Consider the following 12,159-nt stretch of genomic DNA (forward strand, 5'->3'; position numbering starts at 1 on the left):
CCTTGGGATCAATATGACCCCATTCAATGTCCATCATTCACAATATATTAGTTGACTTTTTTTTTCATATTTCTTAACTTTGCCTATTTTTAGGGGTACAGCTGATTGAGCATATTGCACACAGTTGTTTCAGCTGTGTAAAACATGTCCGTCTGTGTGAGACCCATGTTTGACCTAACTTCCCCACACCTGCAGGTGTATAGTTGATACTTTTGAGTTGATACATGACATATAACAGCTCTTTCACAGTAAAAGTGATGTAGAGGAGGATATGTCTGAGACATACAAATAAGTAAATTTATTTGTTTATGAGAGGAAGATGTGGTTTCCAACATCAATCAATAGGGTGTGTTGCAACCTGAATATATAAGAATATATATTTCTATTTTATTTTCTTGATTACTTATTACATTTTCATTAATCTTATAATTTAAATGTCACTAAGGTCATTCTGATGCTATTTTGATTTTTAATAACGAAATATTGTTTATTTTCTGACTGGCAGTTAAGGGGAAGTGACGTCATTGTAGGTAAAAGAAGCGAAGAAGAAGGGTAGAAAAAAATGTGTTCAACGGACTGTGCTACTCTTGTATTGTGAACTCCAACGGAATAAAAATAAAGAAGGCTGCCAAACCAATGATCAGGAGTGGTCATTCCAAGGGGGCAACAGGTGCATTATGGGAAAGTCATCAAATTAGAAAAGATTTGGATGAAACATTTTCAAGATACACTAACACCACACTAACTCTAAAACTGAAAGTTTGACCTGATGCAGGAAAGGTCATATTATCACCACAACCAATAGCATTGATACTCTTGTGGTCATTAATGTTAATTAATAATGAATTATTTGTAGTTTAAAAGTGTGTCCTGATGGTGGCGCTAGAGAACAGGTCAATCTTTCATTATAAAGAGGTAATTTATGGAATCAACAAATCAACAAAGTGGCCCACACAAAAACTTGGTCAACAATTTTCTGAAAAATCATTTTCTAGAGGCAAATATGCCTGGAGTCAGATTGAGCCCAAATTTGAAATATGTTAGTAATATTTGAGGATAATAGGAAGGTCACAGTCTGCTGATTGAGTAATGAGGCACTGAATCAAAGGTCCAGAGGGAAGTTTAAACTGTCAGTGAAGGTTTGGGGGGGCCATGTTATTAGCCAGTAGACTCCACTGGCCTAAACCCAGAGAGAATCGATGGACTATTGTCAAGCGAAGTCGAGAAACACCACAAACAATTATGCAGATGAGCTAAATGCGTCTTATCGAAGCCAGTTAATGGATTCTGGGTTTTCATTTAAAACAGAACTAAGTAACTTGCTCCTGCTCCACCCCACAGCTACATGCACACCTTTGCTCTCCCAAGACAGCAACTGATCACTGAAAAATCATCATACAACAGTGACACTAAGGTGCTTTCACACATTTAGTCCCATGTGACCATGTGAACAGTATGAGGAAGAGAGACAAGTAAAATAAATGAATGATGAGGGAGTAATACGGAAGGGAGTGTGGAAATGTGTGTGTGTGTGTGTTTGTGTGCTGACAAAGCAGCTCTGAAAATGGATGGATGGATGGATGGATGGATATTTTTGTGTGCTGCCTGACGGAACGCTAGGTTGCGAATGTGTGTGCGTGCCTGTTGACGACAGTGTGTTTGTATTGGGCTGCCGTAAAGCAGTACGTCTACCACCGGGTCGGAGGCAGGGAAAGTTGCAAGTGCTGTTTTCTGGCCAGAGACAGCAGGGGGAAGGGGGGGGGGAATGAAAGACCCCCTATCACTCCATAAACACTATGAGAAGGATTTATTAAGGTGAAAAAGTTACTTAGTTCTGCTTTAATGTCAGCAACAATCAGCAATATTGTAAGAAGTTAATGCATTAACCCTCCTATTATCCTATTATCCTCAAACATACACACATTTTACCCTTGGGGTCAATCTGACCCCAGAGATACAGTATTTGCCTCTGATTTTCAGAAAATTGGGCACGGGAAACACGGAAGTAGCGCTGAAAGCGACTCTCGTCCGAGCGCAGCTCTGGTGAATCCAGAAACGGCCGCTCTCTGGATAATATAGAGCTGATGAACAGGAGTCGGAGGCGGCGTCCAGCAAGGAACTCCAAACTTTATTCTCCATTCACCCACACTTCTCTATGGCCCTCTGACATCACAGTGCACACCAAAATACATCCGACCGAAAACACCACCTTCTCAACACAAAGTTCCCACCACTTCACTGTGAATTATGAACATAACTGGTCGCCACAATATCATCCATTGTTTGAACACCACTGGCAACAGAGAAGCCCCTCCCCTCGACACGCATCCACAGCATCATCGACACTGGTGACAAGTGTCTGTATTCAATGAGCACAAGCGTCCAACTACGCATGTGAGGCATGAGTTTGATGCCCAAAACGCGTTTGGTGTGAAGGTACCATTAGCGTATCTTGAAAATCTTTCACCCTATTTTTTTTCTATTTTCGGGTGCACATTCATGACTAACGGAATGAATCATATTGATTGATGTTGGTATTTTCATTTATGGAAGAGAATGTCTGTTCTTTTGAAAATATTGAATGTGGTCAAATTGACCCCAATGATAATTGGAGGATTAAATACAGTACATTACTCTGTGTGGAATGAATACATGTATACGGTATTAAGGTTATCATTTTGACTTGAAGAACTAAAACCATCTGTATATTCTCTACTAAAATAACTGTATTGTTCCTGCCAGTAGCTCTAAAACAGCGGTCTACAACTTTTACTCTACAAGGAACCATTTAACCTCATCTCACCTGGATTAAAGTACCTTAAAATACCTTCTGAATAAAGACAATACAGTGTATTCAATTATATACAGTTAAAATTACATAGAATGATGTTTGATTTAATTTGATTTGATTTATATTGATCATGTAAATGGCAACTTAAAAACTGTTTAAAATAAAATAAAATAAAATAAATTGACATCAAGAAATAAAACAGTATCTTGCATCTTCAAATTCTCACACATCTCAGTTTACATGAACACAATGTTATAAAAAGCAGATTTTTTTTTAGTTCATGTATTTGAAAGGCTACAAAAAGTAACTTGAATTTGATAATGCATGATCATGTGATCAACACATGCTAATTGCTAATTTCTTGCCACACATAAAACGTGCATTTTTAACCTGCACATTGGTGGTTTAAAGCTATATGGAGTCAAAGGGCCACATTAGGCTGCAACCTAGACAGGTCGCAGACCCCTGCTCTAAAATATCAGGTGAGAGCACTAGTGAATAATAGGATATGTAAAATGTAATCCTCTAATTAAAACCCATCAATTCACATCATGTTAAGAACTCATTACATATTCCCATTTAGGAACCCTAATAAAAGCATTGATGTGTACTGTAAAGCCCTAATGATTGCCTCACATGCAGTAGAATTATCTGGCTGTTCTGAACCTCCACAGTCATTATTTTGTGTTGTTACTGAGCCACAATCAGCCTGAGCAAATCCCCGCACATAAATTGTTTGCCTTCAACACTGTTGTCCATCGCCTCATTTGTCATCCATCTGCCTCACACCCAGCTGAACGCTATGGCTCTGTGCGGGCACACACACGCGCACACACACACACACGCACACACGCACACACATACATATCGAAATGTTCCACTGATTTGTATTGCTGTGCAATGAGTCAGTATATGGATACTGTGCAGTAGGAAGTCTTTACGGCTCCATTTTCTCTGTGTCTTTACATCAAACGGTGCATGTGTGCTTTGAAAATTGAACTGTGAAATGAATGTCAATTTGATGTTAGCATTCTGAATTGTATATATATGATGTATATATAAGTAGGCTATATGTGTCAAACTCATTTTAGTTCAGGGGCCAAATATGGAGCAGTTTCTCCTCGTCACAGACTTTATGTGGGAGAATTTGTAATTTAATCATTATTGTGCTCTAGTTTGCACTTCCACGTATGAATAAATGATAAAATATACACGGCACTGGTAATATCCAAGCAATAAGTGACAGATATCAGTCCCTGCAGGATCTTCAATTTAAATTCATTTCATTTCGTGGCCAATTTTTATGTAATTTTATAGAAAATTGCAGTTTTTTTAACAATTTGTGATATATATAAAATATAAATCACATATATATATATATATGATTTATATTTCATTTCTTTTGTTGTATGCTGCTGGTCCCGAGAAACTAATTTAGTTTTTTTATGTAAAGATAAAAATGACAATAAGAACCTTGAATATAAGCATAAGGTGAAATACTAAAAGCACTGCTAATAATGTAAAGTTTCATTTAATTTGTGAATTATTTTGGAGATATCTACAACTGAACTAGTTGATTTATGATTCATGTTCCTCTGAATTTTTTGCTTTCTTCTTCGGGTCAAATTGGATAGTCTAATGGGCCGGATTTGGCCCCCTTGCCTTGAGTTTGACACATGTGCTTTAAATAAGGAATTAGAAAAAGTTAAATATGTCGATGTAAACTGAGGTTAGCGAGTAAATCACGGACTGTTAAAGCAAACGAAATGCTAAAATATCTGAGCTCAAACATGATCAAAAACTAATTCTTGAAAAATCTGTGTTTGGATTCGCCAGAAATTCTTTATTTGTCCCACTCCCACCCTAAAGTGATTTACTCGCTAACTTCAGCCACCAGAGCCTGTCAGCGAACTGAGCTCTTCTTCTCTGCTTCATTGTCTACTACTAAATCACAGAGATGGAACTGTCGCCTCCTGCGGTCCCATTTTTAAAAGGTAATAAAACAAATATTATGCAAAATAATGCATTTATATAGGCATAGATCTTCTAATAAGTACATTTCAAAGATGTAAAAACAGTGGGGGATCCCTTTAAGTACACCACGTTGCCAAAGGTTCCCCTCTGAATATTTTCTCAGCTTCCAGGAACTGAGCCAGGTCTACTGCCATCACTGTGCTTTCTGAATTGGCTGCTTATTGAGGGCCACAGATCTAAACCATCTTGTCCTGCATGTGGCCAACTATCTAAAGCAGTGGGTCTCAAACTTTTTTGGCTCAAGTACCCCTTTCTCTTATTTCTGAATCCAAGTACCTCCTTTTGTCCGACTGTAACATTTTGCTCAGAAAGCGATTCACAAACGACTATGGAGCATAATGGTGGAATGAACGAGTGATAAAACACATTTTAAAGAATCCTATTTTCTAAATAAATGGAAGGAAACGGTATTTAGTGCCTCATGAATAGTTTTATTTCTATAGTTAATTTCCTGTCATCCCCCTCCTGGTGTGGGACCAACACCAATTATTGTATTTTCAGTTTGTTCTAATCAAGATCATTTCTATCATAATTTTTTGTGTATTTTGTTGTTGTTTGTCTGTTCTTTTTGTTATTCAGTATATTTTTTGTGTTTTTCTTGTCAGTTTTGTGTGTTATTGCTATTATTTTTAATTATTCTCTCTCAGTGTGTGTGTTTTTGGTGTCGTTTAGTTATTTCTTTATGTCGTTTTGTCTGTTTCTCTGTTAATTCTTAGTGTTTTGTAGTGATCTTGTGTATTTTTCTCTGATTTAGTGTGTTTTTGTTGTAGGTTTTTGGGGTCATTTTCTGTATTTTGTCGATGTTTGTCTCTTCTTTTTATAATTCTGTATATTTTTCTCTTATTGTGTGTGTGTTTTTTTGTCATTGTTTTGTGAGTTGCTGGTAATATTCAGTGCAATTATCGTTTTTAACTAAAATAAACGATATAAAACTACATTTTGTTCATTCTTTTATTAGTTCATTTTCCTCTTGCTCTCTCTTTCAAGTACCCCCTGTAGTGCCATTGCGTACCCCCTGGTCTAAAGTACGGGGTGCGACACATGTAGGACAGAACCTCAGTCCATTATTGGGCCACCACAGAAAGATAATTACTAAATGTTCAGACTCTCAATGAATCACTTGCTGTGGTATGTATTAATAATGTTATTATCAGTCTTACAATTAATGTTGTTCTTAATGTGTGCGTCAAAAAAACAGCTTAAAAGTCTTAATTAAAGACTGAGCATCATTAAGTTGAGGAGGACAGGTTGATAGTGTTTACTCACCGAGCCACCAGGGGGTGATTAAGATGTTTTGACTCACGTAGGAGGGATGTCACCTCATTCGTCCTCTGCTACAGTCAGTGACTGCCACGGGCCTTTGTTTCTCTGCCTGTGTCAGGACAATAATGCAACCAGTCTTTGAGAGCTAACTAGAAAGACTAATCAGCTTTGGAGGATGTAAAATCTATTGAATTTATTGTCTGTCGTCTTGGTTAATGGCCTTACTCAGCATTTCTGTCCCACGGAAATCAATACTTGGTTCATTACTGAGTTGTGATGTGTTTTGTTAGAGGGGAAATGTAAATATCTGAATAAATACCCTGTTCATGTGTCACTCACGTTGTTTTTTCTGCTTTCCCGTTCCTCTACAGGCCCTCCCCGACTGAAAGACAACTGATTCCTGTGGCTTTCGTGTCCGAGAAGTGGTTCGAGATCTCGTGTTGACAAGATGAAGTTATTCCTCTTATTCTGTGCGTGGAGGAGACTCAGTCAATTTAGGCTCTGGTGGGTACTTTGCAAACATTTCCCAAAATGTTTCTCTGATCCATAAATGAAATGAACCCATTTAAAGTGTGGACTACTACTCAATATTAAATAAATCTATTTATGATAAAGCGCAAGTGACAGAATGCGTTAATTTTTAAAGTTTGCACTAATAAAGTTCTCATGTCAAGTAGGTTACAAAAAAACTTATCTTGAAGTTTTATACATAAAGGCTGACATTATTATGACATGACACCTGTCATTAGCATGAATACGGTGTCACAAAGCCTGTCATTAAGTCGTTGGTTATCCTAACATTAACGCTAACCCTTAACGTTCAAACATGCTCGGGCAGACACCCGCGAAACAAAGTCCACCAGACCATTTAAATGCGAAGCTCAGACTTTACGACCACACGGACTTCTCTGCGTAGTTGGTGTCACACAAAATCGGCATTGTGTCGATCCGCAATAAAAGTAACGCTGACCTGCATTTGACCTTCCTGTGAAACAGAGCAGGACAGATGAACATGAGATACCAAAGTAGAGACACCTTTAAAACACGTCCCAGGAGTACAAAGACTACAGAGAACTGCTAAGAATCATGGAACATGTAGGATTTTAATGGAAACTACTACGCGGCGGTGCACCCAAGTGTGTAAGCTCTGAGGAGAGCGAGGACTGGAGTTCCCCACCCCTGCCCTAACCTAAAAGACACCTACCACATCAAATTTATCTTTTAATATCCTTAACCATATTCTCAATCCTAACCCTAACTACTAGAGGAAACTTGCCCTAAATCTAAAGTGGATTTTACACGTTAAACCATAAATTAAAGCTAAATCTAACCACTAGAGTACACTTTTCTTAAGACTAAAGGTTTTAGCACCGAGGGCCTTAAACCTAAAATTACTCTGAATTTAGAACTTTAGCATAGGATGATTTGCATTATCACTACACCCAGACACTGTCCCTCTCTGGCCCCTCCTTCTCACAGAGCAGATAGCGGTGGAGGCTGGATGGCCGGTGGTTTCCCAGAAAGGCACGGTTATGGTTGTAGACACAGATATCTCTCCCACTTTTGACCCTGGTTGTTCAGCCCACCACACCCTCTCCACACTCACACAGTCTACAAACAGCTGTCCAGACAGACTAAGGAGTGCCAGGGTGGTAGCCCATCCCTCACTTCTGCTCCCTGTTCACTATTCACCACACTGCTTACATACCCACCACACTGCACACCCATATCCCATGCTCATTCCCATCTTACTTGCCCGTAGTCTATCTCCAGGGTTAGCCACGCAGGCTCAGAGGTGGCTGACTGCATCCAGTCTACACACTTCTGGTCTCTGGACACGTCTCAGACACCTCCCACACTGATACACCTTCACAAGCTCTATAATTAACAGTGTATGGAACAGAGAAACCTGAGTAACATGCGCCGGCCCATGCCCTGCCCTTGACTCCCCACCAAACTGAACGGTCCAGAACTGTACAGGGGGTTTCATCGAGAAAAAAGAATGAATGCACCCAACCCCTAACTCTAACCCCACTAGATCCCTCCACCTCACCCAAAAAATGCCAACAGAGCTCCAAATGTTTAATAATTTAGCAAACGACACTTAATGACAGCCTTCATGACACGTTATTAATGCTAATAATTTCAGCCTTATGTATAAAACTTCAGGTGAACTGTTACCCATACTTCCCGTATAGATTCACCAGCATCGTTGACCCTATGAAATCTTTCATTAATATTCACAGTGCTACTTAACAACTACACCCAAACCATGTTTTCAACATTTCCATGAGTGAAGAGTCACTTCTGATGGACTTGTGAAACATTTCATGTGTAGATAATGTATGCTAAAAGGGCCCTCCATTTGAAATGCAAAGCGTGAACGTCAAACATATGCTCTGGCCCCCATAGTGTTGCTGGGAACCCAGGATGAGGTGCACTGTTTGTTATTGACCCAGATTTTAAAAGGAATAGATTGCCCGCAGGTAGCATGGCGAGTGTGTGTTGTCTGGACACACATTAGTCTCAGTCAGCGTCGCTTTTCCACAGCATGCTTCCTGTGCTGCAGCCTTGAAAGAAATAAGATAACTTATTATCTCTGCACTCTCCATGTGTTTCTTAAGCTCACAAAAGGGCTTAGCCGTGCTGATTTTCAATGCATCAATGCCCTTTAATGTGGCCGCAAGAAAGACACTGGGTGGCCTGTTTTTCAGCACTTAGTTCAACACCAATCCCCTCACACACAGGTTGAATTGAATTGATGCCTTTATTTCGAACATGGAACAACAGACAAAAAAATTAAATAAAAAATAAAAAAAAATGATGAATTACAACAGCAGAAATAGACCATTGATTTGATCCACAAACTAAACCCCTGCTTTCTCCTGACCTGCTACGAGGATGGAGATTCAAAAAAAATGTCTTGATTATGGGCGGGGTTTCTGGAGCAGTTAAGACAGACCCAGTCCGTACTATAAAACCAACAATCTATGCTATGTTAATGAGCTACTCAATACTCAAAATACCTCTTTATTCACTCTTCTCTTATGGCACATTCACACCAAAAGTGTCAAAAGGTTTACATACACAATATATGGTGGACACGCGTCTAGGAGCGTCGCAGGATCCCGTAGCGCCTCCTGTTTGGAGATGGACAATGAGCACAAGCATCCAACTAGGAGCATTAGGCGTGATTTTGACATCTGAAAAGCGTCCGGTGAGAACGCAGCATCAATACAACCTACTCACGACAGATTGTAGAGCCCACAGGTGCTAGTTTTATAAAAGGGGCAAGATGTTCCCAACACCGTCACATGATCTTGTTCTCAGCCAATAGCAAAAATCAATTGTAATATCCTGGTTTCAACCCCTAGAGGGCAGTCATTCTGACATTTTACCACTAAATATGACAAATTGAAATACTAAAATGTTGAGCGTTGCACTAGGATCAATAAACAGCACTACTTCATATCCAAATACGTTTGTATTCAGCAGACAAACTCTATAAACCTCTCAATTGCATGTACGAAAACGAGTAGGAAGATACGTAAACGTATTTAATATTACCCCTGTATTCACTTCCTATTTATTTATTTTTTAAATACAACTACAATGCAATTAATTACCCATATATCATCACACAAACAATCTACATATTCACAAATAGTCCAGAGCTAATCAGTATCTTTCTATAAAAGCAAGGAAGTTCTGCGTGCGTACGTGTGTGTGTGTGTGTGTGTGTGTGTGTGTGTGTGGAGCGAGTTCCTCCCCAACGCCGTGTCTATTTGACCTGAAACTTTGTCAACAGCTTCCACACACCCCGAGTATGTGCATTTGTTATTTTGGAGTAATTTGGTGTTGCAAGACGTTAATTTTGATTTTATTTTTGAGATTACGGCTCCCTTGCAATATTGAGCGTGGTACTTCCGGTTCCGGTTCATCCGGTTCATGACGTCACTGTGTCGCAGTTTGGGTTTAAAAAAGAAGGTCAATATTAAAAACTATTTTTTGCACCCCTTTATAACACTACAGATTATTATCAGAGTATGTACACCTCTTTGTATATTCAACTTTCAAACACAGCCATTTGGCCATAACTGACAACTCTACTTAAGCTCCCACATGAATACATACTTCCGACGGGAACTGTACTCGTTAAAACAACAACAAAAAACAACTATTGATTAGTAAAGCCTCTCTTCATTCCTGTTTTTAAACTGAATTTTTTTTTTTTTTTACATTGTTTTTGCTCCACACTCATTCTGTTCCATAATTTTACTACAAGTATATATTGTACAAACATGATATTATATTGTACAAACAATTGTTTTTACAATATAATATGTTTGTACAATATAAGTATATTGTTTGTACAATATAATATAATGTTTGTACAATATAATTATATTGTTCATACAATATGGTGATCCAAAATATATTTGGCCCTGTGGCAGCTCTACGCTTTCGTGCATACATATTATTATTGTAGATGATTTCTGTGTTGTTTATTCTTCCAATGTGATGATAATTTTAATCTTGTTTTCTGTATCTTCACAGTATCCAGTTGGAGAGAGAAGACGCTCACACAAAAAAAAACTCCTTTTTGTAAAATAGTGTGTTTACTCTTTGGACACCGGAGAAGAGAATATTTATTTTTATAAAGATGACAAAGTAAAGCAGCCTCAAAGCTGCCACTCCGTGTTTTCACAAAAACTCCATTTAGTTCTAGATTCTATATGGATATGTGAATGGGACGGGACTGCAGACGATGCCGACGTCTCAAGGAAAACATCTGATAACAGAGCCCGAGGAGGCGCTTTGGGTGGAGGATGAACTGAATATCTGAACAATGTGCCAATAATGCCACTATGTGCCACAACCTGGATAGACGGAAGCTTCTACAACAATAGACGGACAGAAGAAAGAAAGAGCGCTAATATAATATAAACCTCAGTCAACTCCAATGGCGTAGGTTTGTTTTTGGTTTTTTTTCTGTTTTTCCTAATAATGTGAACAACATGAGAAGAAAAGGAATCTATTTAAATATATTTTTTTGAATAGTTTTAAGAAATGTGTATGTAAGAATATTCATATTAAGCACTTTTCTACAATGTAGTTATGGAACACGGCAGGGTTGGGGTCAATTACATTTTTATGATACAATTACATTTTCAATTGCCCATGGTCAATTGCAATAACAGTGAACAGCAATTTTTCCAAATACAATTATTTATTATCGTCAGAAGGTAAATTACATTAACGTTCTCAATTACTGAGCCTGAAATAAATAACCTAATAAAAATGTATCCGTCCTCTTGTGTTAGCTTTCTCTTATGATAACAAAATCAGCTGTTATGCGTGTGTTTAATATTTCTTATCTATTGGTTGCCTTGTTTGGCTTCCTAATCAATGAAAATATAGGTGCCAGTATACTCCTCAATTTGATTTTTTTAATGCTAAAATGTTGGGAAGCTCAGAATGAAACTTATTTTATCAATTGTGGACTACATATGTGTAGAACTGTAACACGGTTCCCTGCAGTTTTGCGTTAAATTATAATTGACAATTTTTATCGAATTTTCATTGCAATTACAATTGCAAAGTCAATTATCTATACTAAATTACAAATTTAATTACGATTATGACAGTAACAGATTTAAAGAAAATAAAAACAAAACAATATTTACACCATAATTGTAATTATAATTTATTCAATTAGAAATATAATTGACCCCAACCCTGGAACACGGTAACGGTCTATGCTTTACTTACAGCTGAGGTCCCATTTTAAACACAGTATTTTTTTAATCAGAGGAATCGACCACAGACAAACGCTTTAAAAGGCGAGCCAAATTTAGAACAAAGAACCACCTGGATACATCCAGCGTGAATGAATCCATTGCCTATTTTTAATGATTAGGACGTGAGCAGCTTTGTTCCTGAATGGATACGAGTGGTGGTTATTTTTTTGGTTCTGGCTGATGAATCCAACACAATCCCACAGCAGTTTATTCCTTATACGATGATGATACGGCACGTAGAAGAGCTGGACGGGACGTTCACGCCGCCTC

The 12,159-nt window shown here is 38.2% G+C and overlaps 1 protein-coding gene across 1 annotated transcript in view; it reads left to right on the forward strand.

Annotated features, from left to right (window-relative positions):
- The window catches only part of ajap1 (adherens junctions associated protein 1), an 82,917-nt gene extending 71,253 nt beyond the window's left edge, over positions 1–11,664 (forward strand). Inside the window, exons 5-6 of the mRNA XM_028453228.1 lie at positions 6,460–6,592; positions 10,646–11,664. Coding sequence (XP_028309029.1) covers positions 6,460–6,532 — 73 coding nt within the window. The 3' untranslated portion in view covers positions 6,533–6,592; positions 10,646–11,664. The remainder of the gene's footprint in view (positions 1–6,459; positions 6,593–10,645) is intronic.
- Positions 11,665–12,159: the final 495 nt, after the last annotated feature.

Source organism: Gouania willdenowi, chromosome 7 (genome assembly GCF_900634775.1).
Source record: "Gouania willdenowi chromosome 7, fGouWil2.1, whole genome shotgun sequence".
Lineage (NCBI taxonomy): Eukaryota > Metazoa > Chordata > Actinopteri > Blenniiformes > Gobiesocidae > Gouania > Gouania willdenowi.